General features: G+C 31.9%; 1 protein-coding gene across 3 annotated transcripts; it reads right to left on the bottom strand.

Annotated features, from left to right (window-relative positions):
* Positions 1–1642: 1642 nt before the first annotated feature.
* On the bottom strand, positions 1643–8026 carry LOC105131930 (NADP-dependent glyceraldehyde-3-phosphate dehydrogenase). 3 transcript variants are annotated; one of them, XM_011035150.1, is made up of 9 exons: positions 7753–8025; positions 7107–7300; positions 6876–7004; positions 5683–5802; positions 5282–5418; positions 5021–5176; positions 4067–4445; positions 3830–3946; positions 1643–2032 (listed from the first exon to the last, which is right to left on the bottom strand). In XM_011035150.1, the coding sequence occupies exons 1-9, from the start codon at positions 7895–7897 to the stop codon at positions 1919–1921; spliced, it is 1491 nt and encodes a 496-aa protein (XP_011033452.1). In that variant the 5' UTR covers positions 7898–8025; the 3' UTR covers positions 1643–1918. The 3 variants fall into 3 exon arrangements, with proteins under 3 accessions (XP_011033452.1, XP_011033454.1, XP_011033453.1); XM_011035152.1 differs by having other exon boundaries at positions 7107–7289; positions 7753–7840; XM_011035151.1 differs by lacking the exon at positions 1643–2032 and adding an exon at positions 2068–2090 and having other exon boundaries at positions 3787–3946; positions 7753–8026.
* Positions 8027–12180: the final 4154 nt, after the last annotated feature.

Genomic DNA, 12180 nt, shown 5'->3' on the forward strand with positions numbered 1-12180 from the left:
CAACAAGTTATTTAATGAGATTTTTTGTATAATCGATCAATCTTAGTATTCTAAGGAATTGCAAAAAATCTTTACATAAAGAGTAAAAGAATTGAAAGAACTCTGGCTTTCCTCCCTAGAGACATATGCAATCTTATTCTTATATATATGAGGTTGTTACAAGAGATAAGAAAGATATCTATGTGTTTATTACAAGAGATAAGATTTACAGATATTTAAAACTTAAAAACACTAGTACTAAGATTATGTCAAGCCGTTATACTCTACATGCAAAGTGTAACAGCAATGTCTTTAACATGTAGAGTGTAACAGCAACATCTTTAACATTAAGCACAATAACTTTTCTGCATTTTATTTGAAGTGGTAATTATGTTGATCCTTATCCTTATTATTCCCCTGCAAACTAGTAGGGAGATCCAACATTAAAAGTTTGTCCCTTAAAAAACAGAATCAATCAGTCGTATGCCCCTTAGTAAATACATATATGCAGGTTGCAAGGAAGAGGAGACATGTTGTAAGATAATGTCTTGGTTTTTCACCTTTTCTCGAACAAAGTGGTAGTCTACTTCAATATATTTAGATCGTGTATGGGAAATAGGATTGAAGGCAAGAGCTAAAGCACTGACATTGTCAAATCAAATAATAGGAGTAAAGTCAAATAAATTTTTCAGCTCATATAAGAGCATGTATAGCTAATATATCTCAGTTGTGACCAATGCTAAGCACTGGTATTCTGCCTCTGTACTGGATTTGGAAACTATAGGTTGTTTCTTGGCTGACAAAGAGATGAGATTAAGGCCAACATACACACCAATGCTACACGTTAATCATCTATCACCAGGGTCGCCAGCCCAATCAGAGTCATAGTAAGCATTAACAGAAAAAAAAAACCTAGTTTATAGAAAAAGTCATAATCAAGTGTATGCTTCAAATATCGGAGCATTCGTTTAGCTGTTGTCTGATGAGTAGAAGTGAGAGTTTACATGTGTTGATAAAATTGGTTCATTGAGTATGCAATATCGGGTTGTGTAATAGTGACATACTGCAAGACACTTGTCATTTACCTTTATTCAAATGGATCTAAAAGAAAATCTCCATCAAATTTAGATAATTTGGAACCCAAAACACAAGGAGCGCGATATATATGGGTGGATGCCAAGGAGTTTGACACAATTTAACAAATCAATAATATATCTTGTTTAGTGAAGATGCAGACCAGAAGAATTGCATATGGTTTCAATACCCAAAAAATATATCAACTGTCCAAGATTCTTTATAGCAAACTCAAGTTGCAAGTTAGAAATAAGAGATGTAATGAATAGTCGATCATTAGAGGTGATAAGGATATCATCCATACATACTAATAAAAATACATGAATTGAATCTTGGTAATATGTGAACAGAGATGAATCGACTTGTGAATTGAGAAAACCAAAAGATAAGAGAGCAATAAATGAGCGATTAAACCAAGCTCATGGGGCATACTTTAACCCATAGACTTATGAAGCTTACATACAAACTAGAGGTGTATATGATCCTCAAAACCCCTCAACTAGGCCATAATAAACCTTCTTTTCTAAAATGTCATGAAGAAAGGCTTTGGAAACATCTAGTTGCTGAATAAATATCCTAATTGAAAGAAACAACTCTCATTCGTCTATTTATCAAGTCTTATTGAAACATTTTCAGCAAAATCTGAAAATAGGGGCACAGTACTAGAGCCCACGTTTTACAATAGCCGCACAACGACTAGCAATCTAGCAGCGCACAATTGTGCAGTTCATTTATGCATCTTTATTCCGCATCATACTCTTAGATATGAATTAATAAGGATGTAGGAGAAAAAGAAAACTCTTCCTCGAATATTTCTAATAAGCTAAGGATGAAGTAGTGACTATTGGTTCCCTTGTAGATAACACTAACCCATGGTGTAAGAAGGGCTTGGTAAGTTGATAACTGTGGTCTTGACTTTGGTCATCATGTTAATGCTGTTGGTGATGCCTTGTGATCCAATACCACTTTCCTTCAAACCCTGTCAACAATGCATTTGTTAGTCCTCAGGGTAATGCCACGAAGCAAAATCTAAGTAACTGGGTGTGTTTTTTCGTTTGGAATTAGTTTTATTTTAAAAAAATTAATTTTTAAAAAGTGAATTATTTTTTGATATTTGATAATGTTATGAAAAATAAATTGTAAAATACTTTTCAGTATTAGTTTATGTTATATAAAATGAGCTGAAAAATAACTTATTAATATATATTTTTCAAGTTTATTAAAATAATAAAGAACAAATCATATAAATTAAAAAGTTTAATGAAAATGAAATCGAAAAAAATCTAATTTTATAAATTATCTCAAATAAAATAAATTACAATCAAAATAATAGATATCAGATTTAACAAATAAAAAAATTAAAAGATGATGAAATAAAAATAATAATATTTATAATTTCATAAATTATTTAAAATAAAATAACAATCAAATAAATGAAGACCAATTTGATAAATAAAAAATTTTAATTAAAAAAATAATAAGAGAAAAGCAAATAAGGATCATAAAATAAGGATCAAAGTTAATATAAAAATTAAATTCTAAAAGATGAAATTGAAAAAAAAACCTCAAAATAAAATATAAAACAATCAAAAGTTTGAGGACCAAATTTGTTATAATCAGTAAATAATATGATATTTCTAAATTTTTTACAACTTCTGGAAAGTGTTTTCCGTTCAAAATAAAAGAAAAACACTTTTCTAGAAACCAGGCTAAATTTTTTTTATTGGAAAGTATTTTTTGAAAATAAAAGAAAAACATTTTTCTAGAAACCAGGCTAAATTTGTTTTTATTGGAAAGTATTTTTCGTGTATTAATTTTTCTAATATCAAATAATCACATGAAAGTTAGAAAAGTGGTTTTCAGAAAACCATATTCCACTAGACAAATGAGGCTTAATGCCTTGTTTATTTGTTGAAAAGTAAATTTTTTTAGAAAATGAATTCTAGAAAAATGAATTATTTTCTGATATTTAGTAGTGTAATGGAAAATAAATTGAAAAATATTTTTCAGTGTTTGGTTATGTCATGAAAAATAAGCTGGAAAATAACTTATTAATGTTTTATTTTTCTCAAGTTTATTAAAATAATGAGGAAAAAATCTTACAAATTAAAAACTTAAATGAGAATGAAATTAAAAAACATATATAATTTCATAAAATATCTCAAATAAAAAAATAATAATCAAAATCTAAAAAAAATAAAAGATGAAGAAGTTAAAATAATAATAATTAACATTTCATAAATTATTTCAAATAAAATAAGTAACAATAAAAAAATAAGGATCAAATTTGATAAAAAAAAATCAATAAAAAAAATAATAACACAAAAAAGAAAATAATAATTATAAAAATAAAGAAATTTGATAAAAAAAAAATTCAATAAAAATAATAATAACAAAAAAGAAAATAATAATTATAAAAATAAAGACCAAAGTTAATATAAAAATAAAATTTTAAAAAATAAAATTGAAAAATAAATATTTAAAATAAAATAAATATAGCAATAAATTTTTTTTATCAAATTGGATACAATCAGCAAATAATATGATATTTTTAAATTTTTCACAATTCAAAAAAGTGTTTTCTGTCTAAATTTTTCAGGAAAACGCTTTCCTATAAATCAAGCTAAATTTTTTTAATTAAAAAGTATTTTTTATTAATCAAATTTTTTAATAGCAAATAAATACAAAATAATTTAAAAAATAATTTTTTAAAATTTACTTTCCAAAGCAAACATAACAATACAATATGTAGCATTTTCAGAAAATTTTGGTTCACCTGGAAAGGGAAATGATCTGGTCCCCGAGCTGGTGCCGAGTTGATCTGAACTGTCCCAGTTTCCATTGCATCGCTGATCAACACGGCTTTGTTGATGTCCTTTGTAAATACGCAACCCTGTGAATCAGAAACAAGCATTGATACCAAATATGGAGAGAGTGGTGGAAGTTAATCCAATTGAGAGAGGCTTCAGCTTTAACTAAAACAGAAATGTTTGCGAAGGAAGATGAGCTATACCTGGAGCCCGAAATTACTAGCATTGCAATGGTAAATTCCTTCTTCCACGGAATTGATCCTTATTAGTGGCAAAATTGGTCCAAATGGTTCTTCCCATGCAATCCTCATATCAGGCCTCACATTATCTAACAACAAGGGCCAGATGAGGTTACCCTCTCTCTTGTACTGCTGGCAGAAAGTTGCTCCTTTCTCTTTGGCGTCCAATACCAGTCCTTCGATGAAATTGGCAGATGACTCTGTGACTACAGGGGTGATATCACAGTCATTCTCTGGTGGCCCGACTCTTAATTTTGCAACTCTTGCTTTCACCTTTTCAACCAGAGCATCAGCAACGGATTCCATCACCAAGACAACCTTAATTGCAGTGCATCTTTGACCACTGTTATATATGTGGCAGAAAAGATACACACATTGTATTAATAACAAAACAAGGATGGAGACAGAAACAGATAGATTACTTAAGATGGCCTACTAAAGTGTGGTTTGATTTGTGTTAAATATATCTAGATCACATGTAAATCAATATGTCATATAATAAGATGTCTATGTAATGTGTTCATAGCAAAATGAAGGAAATGATTTCATTGGCCAGAGTCCAGAAACTGGCTTCAAATATAGTGAAATTCTAGCCACCGTTATTGCACTGTGTTCCTTCGAAAAATTGGCAGGAAGTTATCTCAACGAATTCTCACCACACCTTTGATATGCTTCCAGTTTATCCTCGTTAAAAAAAACAATTAGCATGATTTAGATGTTTCTATCTCTAGCCAGCCTATTGACACAGAAATTTCCTCATCAAATGTAGATAGAAGATGTTTTCACTATCTTGAAGATGTGTAACACATCGACACAAGCATCCATTTTTGGCTTGACGAAACAATATGACAGTATCTACATTTTCATCATCCCCATGCTAAATGCAACCTTAATGAGATTTATAGAAAACTCTCATGCCTGTAAGAAAAGCCTCCTTTTATTATGTTTGCTGCTACCAAATCTAGGTCAGCATCTTCAAGCACTATGCAGGCATCTTTCCCTCCTAACTCCATCTGAAGAGGGATCATGCCTGCCTTCTTTGAAATTGCAATGCCCGTATCTCCGCCAGTGAAGCTGAGGGAAAAAAATGCAACTTAGGATTTATACACGACGTTATGCATCAAACAAGTACAAGGAAGGAGCTAATGAAGTTTCAAAAGAAGATAAATGAAGGATCACCTTATACAGTTCACACCAGGATGCATAGTAAGAAAGTCACCAATCTCAGACCCTTTCCCGGTGACACAGCTGATTAGGCCTTTGGGAAAACCAGCCAAGTGAAAACAGTGTACCATATGCAGGCAAGACACAGCACCCTGAAAGAAAATTCAAAGGTGAGACCGAGAGGATCAACCCTTCCTCTATGAATAAAATAAGAGGAAAAATTAGATGCATATTTGCTTTCCTTTTCCGGTGTTCGAAAAGAGTTTATGTTTTAAGGTCCTCCAAATGCATACAATTGAATCATTATTTTTAGGCACAACCTCAAGTCAACCAACATAAGGATCCTTGAATTTTCTATACAATGCCCATTGATGGAAAACATTACAATGAGTAAGATAAAGGAGACATTCATGTACCTGAGTTGGAGGCTTGAGCACGAGGGAGTTTCCAGCAATCAATGCAGGACCAATCTTTGAGACAGCTAAGTTGACAGGATAGTTAAAGGGTGGAATGGCTAGAACCACTCCGAGGGGAATCTGTGATTTTAGTGTTATCGAATTAGCTAACCAATATGAATGATTTTGAAGACAATTATACTGGTGAAAGTTATGAAAGACATCTCTCACGCATATACTCTTCAGGAAAAAAGTTTCTTACTGGTCATGAAAAGAAGGTTGGATTGCTATATATGGATCCGGAGTGGGGCATCATACATTGGTTAGAACACATCCAATGTATTTAAAAATATTGATACCATCTGGTTCCCTGTCCTTCGTGTATCTCATTTAAATACGCCTTGGAAAGTTATTTTAAGAATTCTAATTATTATCTACTATTTTCATTCATTTCCATGAAAAATGATTGAATGGATGAAGAGTGAACTACAACAGTCAACAGCTGCCCCCTTCAACCTCAGCTTATCATGATGCCATTGGTTAATCTATATCGAAGTAGAATCTGAAGAAGTTTATTAGGTATGTAGAATAGGATAATAGATAGAACCTTAAGGGTCGATAAAGCTAGTGGTGACAGATAAACAATGATGACAGAGTAATAAAATGAAAAAGGACACAGAAAACTAGCATTAGCAGCAAGAGAACAAAGACAAGAAAAAACCAATGAGAACCATATCTGTTACAACTTTTAGAATACAGTTCCAAACTATTGGCTTTTAGTTAATTTCTCCCACCGATTATCTATTTAATGTACAGCAGCAGACAAATGACACCAATATCTATCTAAACGAACTCCCTAAATGTGGCTACTCCCTAATACATATGGATTGATCCATCAGGATCTAATTCCAGTGAGTAATGTTGCGTTCAAGCATATATTCTTACATCATAATCATTTATGACAATTTCTGTTCCTAATTATACTTGAACTCTTCTCCAACTTGTAAGATTTTAATCAAAATGTTAGTTATGTTGACATCATCAAACAAACTTTTCCCCTGCATTTCCTGTTCACCAATGATATAAATACTATTAAAAGATATGGGAGTCAGCTTTTCTTTACCTTTTCTTGGTCCTTATACTCACCCTCACAAGTCATGATCATAAATTATAGAGGTAGTAAGAAAAGAAGAATTGTGAGCTGAGAATTATACCTTAGAAGTCAGGCAGTACTTGGTTCTGTCATTCCCAGGAAAGCTGTCAGAGACCAAGAATTTTCCCTCTCCTAGAATTCTAACCCCTTCTTCAGCAGTGTAGGAAATAAGATCTCCTGACCTCACAACCTTCAACGAATCAAATAAGAAAATCAGATAAATCACTCCCTTCTATCATTAATTTGCATGGTCAAGTTTCAAATGTGAAAATGGAGAAAACTAATTATATACCTCAGTTACTGAATCTTTAGCTGGTTTTGCGATTTCTTTTATCAAGCACTGAGCAATTGGAGCTTTGTGCTCTTTCAGGATAGCAGCTGCCTTGTGAAGAAGCTCTGCTCTCTTCCATAGTGGAGTTTTAGCCCATGCTTTTTGTGCGCTTTTGGCTGATTCCATCACTTTGTTAACCTCTTCCTGTGTACAAGCTGTTTCAGAACCAGAACAAAGTTTATACGTAAACTAAATTTTTCCGGTGGATCAGAAAAAAAATTATGCAGTTCTCCCCTCTCCCCATCATTTCAAACCATGCCAAAAGAAAAATCAACAGTCCCAAGATCAAATTTCCTAATTCTTAACTATACATCTCTTGCTTGAGCAAGTTTCTTACATATATAAAATCGATGTTTTTTTCATTCTCTCAGTTCATAAATAGAGGTAATTGCATGAATATAAAACATGCTTCATCATTAAGGAATCTCTCTATCCCCAAATAATTAATAGGCATTACTACGGTGGAGTAGTGTCATTCATGCACATTCTTTCAAGCACGAAGGAATTACTCCTGGGAACATTTTTCAAAAAAAAAAAAAAAGAACTGATCATACATGTTATCCAAAGAACAGCGATATGGGAGTGATCTAAATCTAATCAACTATACCTTGAACCTTGTACTGAGTCTTTCTTGTAGTTGGGTTGACAATAGCTACAGTTTTGCCAGAAGAAGACTTCTTCCAATCTCCATCAGAGTAGTACTTGTACACATCACCATCCAATATTTCAGAAAACATTCCAGTCCCAGCCATTCTTTTTTACTTCAACAACCAAAGCAACTAAAGAAATGAAAGTATAGTAGCTGGTAACTAAGCCAACTCCAGTCTCTTCCTCTGCAGAAAGAGCGATGAAGGTAAGAGAGTGATGAATGTGTGGCTTCGTTTTGATGGTGTAAATATAAGAAGGGCAGCCAGGTTTTGGCATGGCAGCTACTCGATTCAAAAGAAGTTGACTAGATGGTTCAAAGAGTGCCGTGCGGGCATTTAATTTCCAACTTTGTCATTACTATGACAATTTCTGTTCTCAGTGTTGAAAATTTTTATCTGCGAAGAAAATTAATAAAAAATTTATTTCCTATTATTTGTAAGGAAAATGTCTTGATACGAAAACCATAACACGAACATATCAAAAAGAAAAATTCAAAGTCGTTTTTGCAATAGATTGAGCTGGTTAGGAGCTATGCAACATGGCATAATCGGCCATAACTAGCTATGTTACCGCGGGTTGGATAAACAAATTGAGCTAAAACAAATAATGTTCATGTGATATAATCATGTTTTAAAAAAAATTTAATGTTAAAAGAAAAAAATAATATTAAATGATGAAAAAAACTTAAGAAAACAATGATAACTTATGTTAATCTATTAAACTCGTGAACCAATTTATTTGTGTAGAAGTAATAAATTTTAAAAACCTTAAAGCTTAATATTCAATTAATAAAATATTAAAGGATGAAATTGAAAAAAAAATTCAAACATACAAAACAATAAAACGATAAAAAATAGTCTCTCAAAATCAGGCAGCTTCAACATTAGCACAGATGTAATATTCTTCTTCAGTTTTTCAAATGTACATTGGCATCCATCAGACCAATCTCACTTCCAATTCTTCTTCAATAAATCAAAAATAAGGGTAGCCACTATGTTGTGAATAAATCGATGATAGTAGTTTGCCAATCCCAAAAAAGATTGTAAATCAAACATCGTCATAGGAGCTATTTATTCGAATACGGCTTGTATATTTTTCGTATTCATCCTCACTTGGTTCTTACTTGTCAGATGTCATAAGAACATAATTTCAACACTTGTGAACTTATATTTTTCCTTTTTGACAAATAACTCAAGCTCCTTCAGTTAAGACATAACCTTAGATGCACCACTTGATGAATCATACTTCTACTAAACACTACAATGTTATCTAAATGCACGACAACAAAGTCATCCAGAAACTCATATAGCAAATCGTTCATCAAGTTACAAAACATAGTTGGAGCACGGGTTAAGCCATATGGCATAACCAAAAATTCATATGATTCATTTCTTGTCACACAAGTCATCTTGTGTTCATCCCCCTCAGCAATTCTAATCAAGGTTGTAAATTTTGTTCTGTTTTGTTCGGAATGGCCAAAACATTTCATACTAATTCAAAAAATAAAACAAAATGGAATAATTTTCATCACATTTCAAATCTCGGTCCGTTCCGAATTTTTCTATTAAATTTTGGCCAAAATATTTTGGTTTCATTTTACATGCTTCATTTTGGTCTTTAAATGCTTTTAAATCAAATTGAACTCGGTTCAATTTAATTAATCAAACAACCCAAGTATAAAAAGTTCTTTTTCATTACTATTTCCAATAACAATAATATTAATAATAATATTGAAAATTATTATTACTATTTTAATTAATAATTATATTAATTTTTAAAAATTAAATTTATCACTAATATATATGGTTTATATTCATGTTTTTTTTTATATACTTTGTAGGAATTTGAGCAAAACAAGAGATACTTTAGATTCTATTAGCCTTGATAATATTGATCTATCTTTATATTTAAAATATTTATGTTAAAATATTTTACTTTCATAATATTTTAATATTTTATTTAAGTTGAATTACTTTAAGTTAAAGATCTATTTAATCTTAATTATTTAAAAATACTTTAATTTTTTGTGAAAATAGAAGCCCCATTTAGCTTGTCCATCAAGTCGTGCACTAGCGACACTAAATACATGTTCTTTATCATCAACTTGTTTAATGCATGACAATCTAGACATATTCAAAGACTACTATCAACCTTCTTTTGAAATAGGACAAGAGCAATAGACAAAGCTTTAATGGCCGAACAAACCTAGCATCTATCAATTTTTCTAGTTGTCTTCTCAATTCATCGAAATCTATAGGACACATACGATATAGGGGTTGTGACAATGGTGTCGCCCTAAGCACAAGGCCAATTTGGTGATTAACAACTTTTCTTGGTGGAAGCTTCTTTGGCAAATCAGGTGATATAAAATCTTCATACTCCTCCAATGCTCTAGAAATGACATTCGGCACTTGCATACTATATCCAATGCACTTTTAAGTACTAATCACTCTAGAAATGACATTTAGCACTTGCATACTATATCTAGAATCCTCACCTATTGCTACTACCAAAAATATTATGCTATCCTTTTTCAAGACTTTGATGACATCTTCATACTCCTCTAATACTCTAGAAATGACATTTGGCACTTGCATACTATGTCCAGAATCCTCAGCTATTGCTACTGCCAGAAATAATTTGTTATCTTTTTTTAAGACTTTGATGATTACGATGGCCGAAATCATATTGTTGTTACCCTTTTTGCTTGCGGCCACCAAAGTCTTCTAACAAGGAACAAAATTAGGGCATGTTTCACTAGTAATTAGAATCCTTTCTAAATACATCATCAATGCAATCTTAGCCTTTTTCAAGAAATCTAGGCTAAGAATCACATCAAAATCATTAAGGGTCATAACCAACAAATCATACTTCCCTTGCAACTTTTCCAATGTTAGGGGCACCCATAAGTAGTTCTCATTATCTATCGTGTCTTTGCATTCATTGTCTTTATTATTGTCTAACTATTACTCAATCATAAACCTTGTTGCATCACCAACTTATCAGCAACAAAGGTGTTCATAGCACCAGGATATAACATAGCAATAATTTCCCTGTCATTCACTCTAATTTTTACATACATTAGATTATCCATAAAACCCAACTATCTCTATTGTAAAACATCCAGGCACATCAAATCAGTGTCGACAAGGATGAATTCATCCACCGAATCCTCCAATTCTATAACCAAATAGTTCAACACATGTATTAGGTTTGATGGATATGATTGTCTCTTCATGTTCACTATCATTGACCATGGCATTCAATTTTTCCTTTTTTGGGCATTATCTAGTATAACGCGACGCTCTACATATGAAACATCCGGCATTTAATTTGGTTTCTTTTGTCGACACATTTGTTTGCTGGGCTTTACTCTTGTCAATCAAGAGCTTGAATCTACCCCCACTAAGCTTCTTTTTCATACTTTTTCTAACCCTCTTATCCCTGGTTTTGAATCTCAAATGGACAAAAACAGTCTCATCTTATGTCACTATCTTGAAATCAACTAAATTATTTGCAATAACAATAGCAGAAAACAAGTCTTTAACTTTCTACCTTTATTATTCAGCTTGAGCCCAAGGTTACAAACCTGACATAAAATTGCATAACCTATCCTCTTCATATATGTTCTTTATGTCCAAGATCAAATAACTAAATTCTTTAACATAATCCCTTAATGATCGATCCTGCTTAGCTTCTTCAAATCCTGTCTTATTAGTTAGGGTATGTTGTTCGATAAAAAATATTTCTTCAGTTCTTGTTCTAAGTGATCTCAAGTCTCAATTTTAGGATGTCCTACTTTTAGATCTTCTTTTATTAGAATTCTCCATCATAACTTCACATCACCTGACAAGTATATTGTTGTGATATTCACTTGTTTGTTTGCCTTAATTTTCACCACTTCAAAGTATTTTTCTATGTTCTAAAGGAAATTTTCTAATTCCTTCGAACTTCTTGTACCACCAAATGATTTTGGCACTAGCAATTTTGATTTGGACGAGCCACCACCTCCAGGGATGTACACTACTGCCTTCTTCAGAGCAGCAATCTCATCCTCAAGAACTTGCGTTTTACGACTTACATTAGCTGTAAGATCCACATACTACCCAACAGCCTTTTCTGTCATTTATACTACATGCACAAGCCTTTCATTTATGGATTAATATTTTTTTATCCATGGGACCCAAAACATTTCTTAGATAAGTGCAGCTCTCTTGAAATGTCTTCAAACATGATGGAATTAATCCTTAAGCCAATAATTTTCTCAAAACAGAATGGATCGTGCTTTGATACCACTTGACATAAGGATAAAATTCTCAACACAATTTTTCTCCTAATACAGCAGTTTAGTCCCACATAAGACTCAACTTACCTCATAATTTCAACT

Source organism: Populus euphratica, unplaced genomic scaffold (genome assembly GCF_000495115.2).
Source record: "Populus euphratica unplaced genomic scaffold, PopEup_1.0 scaffold73.1, whole genome shotgun sequence".
Lineage (NCBI taxonomy): Eukaryota > Viridiplantae > Streptophyta > Magnoliopsida > Malpighiales > Salicaceae > Populus > Populus euphratica.